General features: G+C 34.8%; 1 protein-coding gene across 2 annotated transcripts in view; it reads right to left on the reverse strand.

Moving 5' to 3' along the window:
• The window catches only part of LOC114333236 (regulator of G-protein signaling 9), a 578,543-nt gene that overhangs the window by 34,176 nt on the left and 531,887 nt on the right, over positions 1–12,480 (reverse strand). For both annotated transcript variants that reach the window (XM_050645501.1, XM_050645500.1), the window contains 2 exons: positions 8,234–8,402; positions 1,409–1,871 (listed from right to left, as the gene is read on the reverse strand). In XM_050645501.1, the coding sequence (XP_050501458.1) occupies positions 1,409–1,871; positions 8,234–8,402 (632 nt within the window). The remainder of the gene's footprint in view (positions 1–1,408; positions 1,872–8,233; positions 8,403–12,480) is intronic.

The raw sequence follows: 12,480 nt of genomic DNA on the forward strand, positions 1-12,480 counted from the left end.
TAGCTGAGGCTTTTATAAAACATGCCTATTTTTTATAGACCCATAGGTAGAGTGTACATAACCTCAAAAAATTAAAAGAAATTTTTTTTTTTTAAAAGCGTATAACTTTTTTTAAGGAATAGCTGCAGGTCTAATTTTTTCTTAATCTTGTGTGTTTTATCAAACACTATATTTTTAATTTTTTTTCAGATTTTTCCGTAAGGCTCCCCACCTTCAAAAATCCGAAAAACTGTTTTTTGGGGGGTTTTGGGGGATTTTCCCTATTTTATAGACTTCATAATATATCAAATCAATTTTGTTTTTATAGGTTATATGTAACATGAAGTAACTGAGTCCTTTAGAATATTTAAAAATCAGAAAAACAAGTTCAAACCCCCCAAAACCCCCTTAAAAAACAGTTTTTTGGATTTTTGAAGGTGACCAGCATTGCAGAAAAATCTGAAAAAAATATTAGAAATATAGTGTTTGATAAAATACACAAGACTAAGAAAAAATTAGATCTGCAGCTATCCCCAAAAAAAAGTTATATACTTTTTTCCAAAAAACAAATTTTAAAATTTTTTTGAGGTTATGTACACTCAACCTATTGGTCTATAAAAAATAGATGTGTTTTATAAAAGCCTTAACTATGCGTGTGAATTTTTTGAAATTTTAAATTTGATTGGATCCCACAAAAAAAATAAAATCGAAAAATAAAGTTTTTGATGATGGGGGCAGGAAGAAGGCGGTGGTGGGTTAAAATTACGATGAATCTTATGTCTTAATCACATAGAACTTAAAAAAATGAAAAAAATAAAATTCTGGTAATGAGAAAGGGGATTTTTTAATTCATGTATCCCGTCCATAAGTGGAAAGTTTGATGCGCCACTGTAGACGCATGTGCCACTGAAAAGTGACGGCACAGTGCTCAAACGTTTTCTTTTAGGCTCTACTATTTAAGTTATAGGGTCCCGTCGTGCCTAAAATTATTAAGAAATTTCACCTATAGCGGCTCTTAGTCTAATAGATTGTGATGCCAAGATGCTATGTTTAAACGTTTACCAAACATTTTGTATGGCATACCATTTATTTATAACAATTTGTAAACAAACTATCAACAATTGCTATTTTTGTTTTAAAACTACTATTTTGATAACTTGAGATATTTTAAGATGAAAGTTTTTCATGTATTTTTTCTAGTAAAATGCTTACTTTAAGCGTAAAATGCAAACAAGCAAGGCCACTGACTCACTGACCAATAGGTTGGACAACGAATTTAAAAACACAAAAAATATGAAGTAAAAGCTTAAATCAAGCAGTTTCAAATCAAAAATACAATGATGAAATACACGTAATGTAAACACAAATTATTAATATGTTAGTTCCAGCGAGAGCTTGGCCTTAATCCAAAATATAATTTAGTGTTTACCTTCATTAGGAATTTCATCCACAGCCGAACTAACACTGATAATGGGCGCTATAGACCCAACGCCGCTAGACGTAAAAGTTTTCACAAGACTATGACTCTTTTTTAAAGTTTTCGTAACCTTATCCTCATTACTAGAGGAGTTATTGTCTATGTCACTAATATTTATGAACGCACAAGACGTCGTCGCTGGCGCGGTCGCAACAGAAGGAGCATCAGTTCTACTAATCGCCACCACTCCAACGGAGATGTACGCCGAAGGGGAACCGGCTATGGCGGAGCTGTCTTCAAAAGAGGACACTTTCCGCCTCGCGACACCGGTGAAAGTTTCTGTTGCAGCCGAAGCCGTGGAATGTTGGATAGGTACGGAAACGGAGGCTCTTCTTTGGGGTTCTATCGGATGGGCCATCAAGTTGCGGCAACTGTCGAGTGTATGCTGTTGGGTTAGAATACACGACCGCTGTACCTATAAGAAAAATATAAGTAAACTTATTATAGTTATCTCATTATTTATTAATAATAACCCGAATCTCCACAGTTAAGAGAATAAAGAGGGGGCCAAAACCCTGTTATAATATTAAGAGAAAAAGCAACATTTCAGTCCATCATGTTTCGCCACTTGATATGATCGCATAGATAAGTCTAAAGATAATTTACAAACGCACTAAATAATGGAGAAATATTTGTTTACCTTATACTCGTAATCTGATAAATGTTCCAAAAAGACTTAATATAGGTACCCAGAAAGCTTAATTAGGTAATTAAGCGATCTGTTAAATGCCGTTTTTAGACATATAAATCTTCTAGAGGTTCTTCTTAGGTGTGTGTTTTTAGAAGCAAAAACAAAATATTATTTATTATTTTTAACGGAAGAAAAGTAAAATGCACATGTACCTATATTTTTGACGGCTTATAGTTTCCCAGTGAATGTTGTATTGCCTTCGGATCTAGGCTTTATTAGGCTTTTTCGGATAGTATTTATTTGTCGATATATTGATTCGCTTTAGTTTGAAAGTACATACTTATGTTAAATTCTTTTGCACTATAGCTACCGTGTAACGTTTCAATCAGCCGATTGAACGCTACACCAAGCTCCGCTTGGTATTTATCCCTCGGACTATATATTTCTATAAGCGACCCTACTATCGTCAAATCAATTAGTACATCTCTTCGAAGGTATTTAATCCGATACAAATTTGTACTTGCTCTTTTGCCATTGCCACGTAAATCAGGCAAAATATTGGCATACATTATCGTGTTTGTGTGTAGGCCGTTAAACAATGGGTAAGTTTGATTATCTAGTTTTAGCCTAAGTTTTTCACTGATTTCTTTTGCACAGCAGATACCTACTTTCTCCTTGAAATAAAGCCTAAAAACTTTTATAATTTTATTTCTTTTTGTCTGGTATATAATATATTACTTTATTTCCTGTACATAGTTATAATATTTTATTGATAGAATTCTTTCCGTTTTTTTTATTTTTAATAATACCACGCCGTGGTCACAGATTTTGCTGAGATCGTGTTTCTTTCAATGCTCAGCTTTATTTCTGTTCGGGCTGTTCTTTTGGGAGAAAACTGATCCTTGTTTGAATTTTTCTAGCCCCTACCTCGGGAAGAAGACTTTAGTCAAGCACTACCTGGAAAAGAAAACACACTACCTTGGAGAGCGGAACTGGCTTACAACCGTATCCTGATGCATCAGTAGAATGAATTAGACAAGACAGCCCTACAGAGAGAAGACAGCCCAACAAGGTAGCCCTAGACTTCCCATAACTGCCGGCGACGACAAATTCTGCAGGAATTGGGGACCTCCTTTAGGAACTGTGACGGAAAGACTTAAAGTTAAGTAAATTTTTATCTTTATAACTTTTGTACCGATTACCAGCAGGGTCTCGGTCACGGGCTCAGAAAATTAACTTGGTTGTCTGTATACAATAAAATGATTTTTGTTAAGTTTTTTTATATCTGAATAAATAGTATATTTAAAATGATTAGGTAGACTTTTTATTTCCTGTACCTTTCTGGGATGGGTGTGAAGGAAGAATGAACAGGGAACGAACCCAGGGCTGAGCAGTCGGGCAAAACACCATTCTGATGGATGGAACGGTGGACGTTTTTCTTTTGAATATCCTAAGGGATGTTCGAGGAATTCCTCCCCTCGTTTCTCCCAGCAGTGTGGTGTTGCTTAATGCCCTGGTCTTGTTATGATCAGGATGTTACAACCGTTGGTATGCCCTTCATAATCCCTGTATTTCCAAGGCAAAAGTACTTGAACCTTGCTTAGTTTAAAGAGGGCCCTTTGTTGCTGCCCTTCTTTTGACCACAATATCACTGACGCATTGATTTTACCACTTGATGTTATAAATGCATTATACCATATCTGTCTTTAAACCGCACATTTGACCGTAAGTGTGTCCGGGTATTATTAACGTCCTTACCGCTCTCTTGGTTATTCGTTCTAGGTGCTGATTCTAGGTAAGCCCAGAGTCTAATATTAGCCCGTGGTTATATTCAATCATCAGATATAGATCTGTCTTATTCATTACTTTTCATACATTTTAAGTACATTCTGTAACTATAGCTAAAGTATTTTGCATTTTATCTTTGACCGTGCCATTCAATTTGGCATGGGTTAACATGGCCAAATAATCCGCATAGCCCATAGCATGATGCCTGCCGTTGCAGAGTCTTTCTATTAGCCTATCCATGACCGGCTTCCATAAGAGAGGAGAAAATCTTGCTCAATACGCATTATACCTCTGAGGTATCGGCAGTATAATATAGGTATGTATTTTTTGTGCAGCTCGTTTTTCTTCTGAAGAATTATTGAATAAATCTTATCCAGACTCGGTGATTTATATGGATCAATCAAATCTATTACCCATTTGATTTTGTCCTAGATTACCAACATTTTGTGCTACAGTTTTCTCTAGCATCATAAGCCATGGTCGCTGATCCACTCTAGTCGCTGCCATTTGTCCAGTGGTATAAATTTTGTTAAAGATTCAGAAAGTGTTATAGCACGGAAAAGAGGTCTAGAAATTAACGAAGGAAAAACAAAATATCTACTCTGCTCTAGAAGAGAAGATAACAGGATGAGAGAAATCAAAATAGAAAACTACACTTTTGAAAGAGCCAACAATTTAAATATTTGGGAGTAATAGTGAATGGCCAAAACAAGAGAAGTGAAGAAGTAACGGAACGAATACTAACAGGCAACAAAACATACTGGAGATATCATAGGCTTATGAAGGATAAGAACTTATCCAGAAATACAAAACTGAAAATATACAGAGTTGCAATCAGACCAGTAGTTACGTACGCAGCTGAGACAATGTGCCTCACGGAAAAAGATGAAGAAAAATTGAGAATATTCGAAAGGAAAATCCTCAGACGCATTATGGGCCCGATAAGAATGGACGACGGAGAAATGAGAAGAAGAATGAACCATGAACTAAGAGACATAATGAAGGAAGAATATATAGTTAGATTTATTAAATCACAGAGGCTGAGATGGCTGGGACACATAGAAAGAAGGAAAAACGACCGACTGATTAAGAAGATCACCAGATGGAAACCGGCAACTGAAAGACCAAGAGGAAGACCCAGAGAGAGATGGGAGGACCAGGCCATGAGAGATATCAAAATTCTGGAAGTGAGAAACTGGAGGGAACTATGCACATATCGAAATGAGTGGAAGAAAATAGTAACGAAAGCCAAGTCATACAACAAACCTTGACAACATACAAGTGGAATGCGGAGTGATTCACCGCAATAAGCGAATCTGAGAGCTCTAAGCAAGAGCGCCAAACATTCCACCTGGAATGAAAAGCCCTCATGATGATGATGATAGATTCAGAAAAGTGCACCCTTTACCATTTTTAGTGTATTTAAATAACCACTTTTGGAGAGACAGAGAATAGCTAAGGTCCAGGAGTTGTCTTAAGGAGAGAGAATAAAGTCCATTGAGAGAACTTTATCGAGCCTTGACGTCTCTACAATCTGTCTATTTCCTCGAAATGCTTTCTTTACGATTCTTCCTTGTCCTTATCAGTTCCTTATTATATTGAGCTAGAACTTTGAGATGACGAATAGGACCCAGTGAAATTCGTACGATGAGCCAGTTGTGGTGCAGCTATCTGTTATTTGTCCATTGGCCACATAGACCTGGATCCCGCGTACCAAAAAAAAGTTGATTAATAGCAAGCTGAAAATTTGTTAATAGCTTAACAGTGTCTAGTCGGACAAACTTTGATGTACGGAAACACTGGAACAGGGGAAGTTTTAATTGTGGAACAGGTTTAAAATTTGGAACGTCAGACTACGAAAACGTTCCATGTATTTTGTCGGACAGAACTTTCAATTGATTTGTTACCATTTCATTAAACTTTCATGCAAAACTCAGACTGGTGTTTATCACCAAATGGGCATTTAATGAGTGGAACACGTACAACATGTCAAATGACAGGAATTATGACAGGTGATAAATAGCAGTCTGATTTTTGCATGAGGGTTTAATGAAAGGGTAACAAATTCATTGGATTTTCTGTCCGACAAAATACATGGGATGTTTTCGTAGTTTGACGTTCGAAACCTGTAACCTGTTGCAAAATTAAAACTCCCCCTGTTCCAGTGGTCCCGTACATCAAAGTTTATCCGACTAGACACCGTTAAACTATTAACAAATTTTCAGCTTGCTATTAATCAACTTTTTTGGTACGAGGGATCCAGGCCTAATAGTGAGTATTTGTGTATATGTGTGTTTGTATGTATAGTTCTTACACTCTATCCTTGCACATCGCCGTCACTCGTATTATAGGAAATAGATGCAAATATATATGAGCCAAACGTACGTCCGTTGTAAAAATTAGAAAATGACTAATATTAGATACAATGGAGGTTTTTATACTTCTCTTTTATGTCATTTATTGGCATATAAGTTGACCAATAACATTTACAGTAAATATTTAAACCGTAACCGTAGTAATAAGAGATTTAAGTGTTTTTATTGAAAATAAGCACATACACTAATATCCGGCACAAGAACGCAAAAGATGGAAAACATATTAAGTTGTGAGATAAAAAAAAGATGAACCTAGTGGAGGTGATAAAAACGATAGTAACTTGTAGATTGACATTATATTGATTGTTTCCCACCTTTAGACGTATCGGGCGAGTTTGAGAAATGCCACTGTCACAGTGACAGTTTTAGTTGTCATACTCCTCTGATACGTCTAAAGGTGGGAAACAATCAATATAATGTCAATTTATATGTTACTATCGCTAAATTTAACAACTCTACTAGTTTTATTTCTTTTCATCTCACAATTTAATGTGTTTTCCATCTCTTGCGCTATTTTTCCGGTTATTAGCCCGCTGATCACTGTATTATGTGGTGCCAATACAGTGATGAGCGAGCTAATAACCGGAAAAATAGCACAAAAGATGGAAAACGTATTAAGTTGTGAGGTAAAAAGAAATGAAACTAGTAGAGCTGTGAAAGTTAGCGATATTAACATATAAATTTACATATATTGATTTTTTCCCACCTTTACACATATCAGAGGAGTATGTCAACTATAACTGTCACTGTGACAGTGGTAGTTGACAAACTCGTCCTATAGGTCTAAAGGTGGGAAACAATCAATATAATGTAAATTTATAGGTTAATATCGCTAAATCTCCCAGCTCGACTAGTTCATTTCTTATTATATCATAACTTAATAAGTTTTCCATCTTTTGTGCCATTTTGCCGGTTATTAGTGCGCTCATCACTGTATATTGTCAGATTATGTTCCTGTTGTTGGCAAACTTAGATTTAGATTAATTTAAAAAGATTACAAAAAAGAATATATTATGTAGGTACTAACAAAAAAGGCGATATGAGAAGATTCAAATGTAAGGAAACAAAAAAAAAAAAAACAGTCGCACGGATAGCTGATATTAAAAAAAAATAATATTATAATATCATGTATAATATACATACAGTGCGTCCATAAAGTAGCGCATAAATTCATTATTTTGTAAACCGGAGACTTTAAAGAAAAATCCCCAAATAGGTCGATTTTTATTTTAAAATTACAATTTTTTGGCATATGTACCATACTAGTGACGTCATCCATCTGGGTGTGATGACGTAATCGATGATTCTTTTACTGTGAATATAGGTCATGTAATAGCTCGTTTGAAAGGGCATGTAATTCTCTATTCACTAATATAAATATTAACAGAATTGTTTATACAGGGTGTCCAAAAACTTTTTTTTTATTAAATTAATTGACGCAAAAAGATGAATGTATGTAAGGTATTTAATTATTAGAAATACGTTTTTCTGCTGTCAGAAACAAAAAAAAAAAAAAAAAAATTTGTTTGAAAAATAAACATTAAGAATTTTGCTTAAACGAAATGTTCAAACTGCCGAGAGACAGGTGGGTGGCAGCTTTAACATTGAATTTAAGCGAAAAACAATATTTATTTGTGAAATAAAATTTTTTTTCGGGTTTCTGACAAAAGTTAAACGTATTCTGAATTAAATAAATTACATAGATTCTTCGTTTTGTGTCAACTAATTTAAATAAAAAAATTTTTTGAACACCCTGTATAAACCTTCATGGTAATGTGTATATGAATGAATAGAAAATTGAATACTCTTTCAAGTGAGCTATTACATGCTATCACTAGTATGATATATATACCAAAAAATCGTAATTTAAAAATAAAAATCGACTTGGTTCGGCATTTATCCCTAAAGTCACCGGTTTACGAAATAATGAATTTATGCGTCACTTTATGGACGCACTGTATAAAAGAACATGATGGTACATACTTTCTCAGCAACTTCAGCAACAGCAACGCTAATATCCGAAGAGGAACTGCCAGAGTCCAATTGCGTTGAGTTTTTTCGACTCCTAGGCTCGTTGACACCGCTTTCCCAAGGGCAAACGTCCTCCGAAGTAGACGCTCCTGCCACTATTGCTATGCTGGGTTTCTTTACCCTACACAAACAGAGAAAATCAAAATATTACATTTCGATCTCAACTTGATTTTATTTATCCTTTTATAGCAATAAGTTTACCACAACTTAAAATATTTTAATAAGGATACTAATGGGTACTACATTAGATATACAAGAGATATACAGGAACAAAAATATTATTTGAACGAAACAATTTTTTTAATAAATAGAGTATAACGTGTTAACTAAATGAATTAAAATAATAATAAAATAATGAGTGGTTCAAAATATCTAGTGTGAAATAGGAAAAACTATTAATCGAAATAACTGGGTTATGGTTATTGTTGTTTGAATTAGGGATGGCGGTTTTTGACGAAACACCGGTTTTCGGTTATACCGGTTTTTTTTGCTTACGGTTTAACCTGGTGGTTATAACCGGCCAAAAAACCGGTTTTTGGAAAAACCGGTTTTCGGCTTTTTTAATCCAATAGATTACAAAGTTACATTTACAATGCACTTTAGTTTGCGATACTCCATTCGACTCGATATCAATATGATCAAAATTAGTACATAGATACTATCGAAAGAACATCAATATCAATATAAATAAAACACAATTTTTAATAAAACCGTTTTATTCTATTAATTAATATATTTATTTATTATTTTATTATTATTATATATTTACTGATTATTATTAAATATAATATAGCGTAGTATTAATATATACATTGGATCGAAATAAATTTTGATTTGTGTGAATCCCAAAGATTTGTGAATTTCAGTAGTCAGATGTAGAGAACAGTAAACCAAAATTATTATTATACTACTGCTCAACAGAGAGCGCTGAAATAATTCAGGTTCTATTGTCATTGAAAATTATGAGAGTAGAATATAATATGCAATTATTGTATTCAATAATGATGCAAATTTAATTTACCATTTAAAAATATAATCCTCTAAAATACCCACCAATTTTCCTCTCCTCCGAAACCCAAAAAATTCCCCAATCATTTCAACTTATAAAAAATTTCCCAGACTCTTTGAAATGACTTTAAAAATAAATATCAACATAAATATTTTACTTAAAAATAAACTGGATAATGCAATTTATTTTTATTTTTACTACCATCAAAAAAAATTATCATGTATTACGTTTAGCACGTTTGTACACATATTTGTAGATTAGGTACATTTTAACTAATTTAATACTTCCTGTATGGGTGTATCGTTTTGAAAACGTACCGAAATTCTTCGAGATTCGTATTCGTAATCAGTAATTCGATATTCATAGTCAGAGCATTATTTTTGGTAATCGGAAAAAGTCATTCAGCCAATTTCAATGTCAAGAGTTAAGTGTGAAAAATAGATTGATGTTTGCGTCTTCTAATTCAACCAGATTACTTCTTATGTAAATATTATGATTACAAATACCTTTTCAAGGAAATATTATAATTTTATTTTATTTAGCGTATGGCTTAAGTATATCACAGAATATATTTAGATTTATGCATTATACAATGCATCACAAACAGATGTCCAATTTTTTTTATATATTCGATTGACCCTTCGGTTGCCATTACAAAGTCTATAGCCTGTGTATGCTCTGCGTGGGCAGTCCTGTACAATGTGACTGATCGTCTGTCTTGCAGCGCCGCAGTCACAAGAAGGCGAGGGGAGTTTACCCCATCTGTGGAGGGAGTCGGCGCATCTTCCACAGTTTGTTCGAATTCGATTAAGGGCTGCCCAAATCTTACGGGGACGTTCAAATTCGCCAGGTTTCCCTATGATGTCAGGTAGACTATGGTAATGCGGATCTGTCCTACTTTCCCAATCTTCTCTCCATCGGGTATTTAAGTCAAAGTTGGATTGCTGCAGCGCTTGAGCAGATTGTAGAGGGGGTAACCTGGATCGGAGACGGTTTCCAAGAATATCGGGGATGTCGTTGTGGACTAGAAGCTGGCGACTGTCCATTATTTTGTTATATTCTTTAACCAATGCATGTTCGCGGCGTAGGTTGGGTGGTGCTATATTACTAAGGGTAGGTAGCCACATTGTAGGGGTGGGCTTAATTGTGCCTGTTATCATACGCATAGTACGGTTTAGTTGGGTGTCGACCAGGTGGGTATGCCTGCTATTTAACCACACTGGAGCACAGTATTCTGCCACCGGATATATCAGGCCAAGAGCAGAGGATCTTAATGTTGATGCTGTGGACCCCCATGTAGTGCCGCAGAGTTTCTGTATTATATTGTTGCGTGTTTTCAATTTTGCTGCTGTTTTCGTCAGGTGTTCTCTGAATGTGAGCGTTCTGTCTAGAGTAACCCCAATATTATAATAAAACTTAATAATTGTTTCTGGCTGATGTGAGATTGCACTTTCAGTTTGCTTTTGCATTTATAAAATAAAATTTGAATTATGGTTTTGTTTGGAATAATTACTTGAGAATAATAATTATGATTGGGATCCAAAATAATACCTAACCTAATCCTAATCACCGTAAAAACCTAATAACCGGTTTTTACTTTCAAAAGAAAAAACGGGTATAACCGGGACAAAAAAACAACCGGTAAAACCGGTTATACCGAAGTAAAAAAAAACGGTTTTAGGTTTAAACCGGTAGGTTTTTCCCATCCCTAGTTTGAATATTGACCGAAAGCTTTGAAAGTAAAAAAAGAAATATTTTTTATCCTAATATACAGTCACAAACTAAACCTAACATTACTATTCTTTGTTTTTATAAATCCAGAAAACTAGCTTCACTACTTCTTCTTCTACTTTTTCTTGTTCTTACCATATTCTATTGCCCTCTCATGTGTCAGATTGGGATTTCGACTCTTTCTTTACCCATGTTTTCCACGCATTTCTATTTTTGGCCATCGTCTTTAATTCTTTTATTCTTTTCCGTTTATTCCTTTCTATTTCTTAGATCTGATCTATCCATATCCATTTTGAGCGAAAAATCCGAAGACAAATATATGGAGGCATAAAAGAACAAGGTTTTGGCGCAGGCGTTAAAACTTTGAGTTGAATAGTGTTCTTCTTCTTCTTTAAGTACCGTGCCCAAATTAGGCGTGGGTAGCTTCCATAACAATTTGCCGATATCGTTCTCGATCTTGTGCGGCATGTAACAATTGATCTGCTGATAAGCCAGTCCATTGACGAAGGTTTCGGAGCCATGAATATTTCTTTCGGCCAATTCCTCTTTTTCCGTTGATCTTTCCATTGAGTATTAACTGCAGCATCCTGTATCTGCTACCTCTCATTATGTGCCCCAGATATTCAATTTTTTTTTATCATCTTGGTTAAATCACCTTCGAGTTGACCTACTCTGTTTAAGACTTCTCTGCTTGAAATGCGTTGAACCCAAGATATTCTGAGCATTCTACGATACGACCACATCTCAAGGGCTTCTAATTTGTTCATCATGTTAACCTTCATGATCCAGGTTTCACATCCATATAGTAATACACATAACATTTTAGGAACTTGATTCTTAGCTGTAAGTTCAGCTGAGAGTTGCTCATAATAGATCTAAGTTTCATAAATGCTCCTCTTGCAATTTCTATACGAGTTTTAATTTCTTCATCCGGATTTAGTGTCTTGTTTATCCAACATCCTAGGTATTTAACATGGTTAACTTTTGTTATTGGTTCATCACTGACAATTCGTTGCATAGGGCCGACGTCTTGTTTACTAACCACAAGTAACTTTGTCTTTGTTGCATTTATGTTAAGTCCGTTATTGGAGCATTCTCTAGTGACTCGATCTATAAGGAATTGAAGATCTTCGATATTTTCAGCCATGATCGCGGTGTCGTCTGCATATCTGATGTTGTTAATAGTTTCTCCCCCGATTCGAACTCCACATTGTCCTTCCAAAGCTTCATTAAAAATTATTTCTGAGTATACGTTAAACAAAGTTGGGGATAACACACAACCCTGTCTGACACCTCTTTGAATGCAAATTTTGTCTGTTTCTTTGCCGTCTACCAGAATAGAAGCTTCTTGATTCCAATGTAGATGTTGTAAAAGTCTCAGATCTTTATCATATATTCCAATCATTTCTAGATATTCAAACAACCTATCATGTTGAACTCTATCAAACGCCTTCTCAAA

Source organism: Diabrotica virgifera, chromosome 3, assembly GCF_917563875.1.
Source record: "Diabrotica virgifera virgifera chromosome 3, PGI_DIABVI_V3a".
NCBI lineage: Eukaryota > Metazoa > Arthropoda > Insecta > Coleoptera > Chrysomelidae > Diabrotica > Diabrotica virgifera.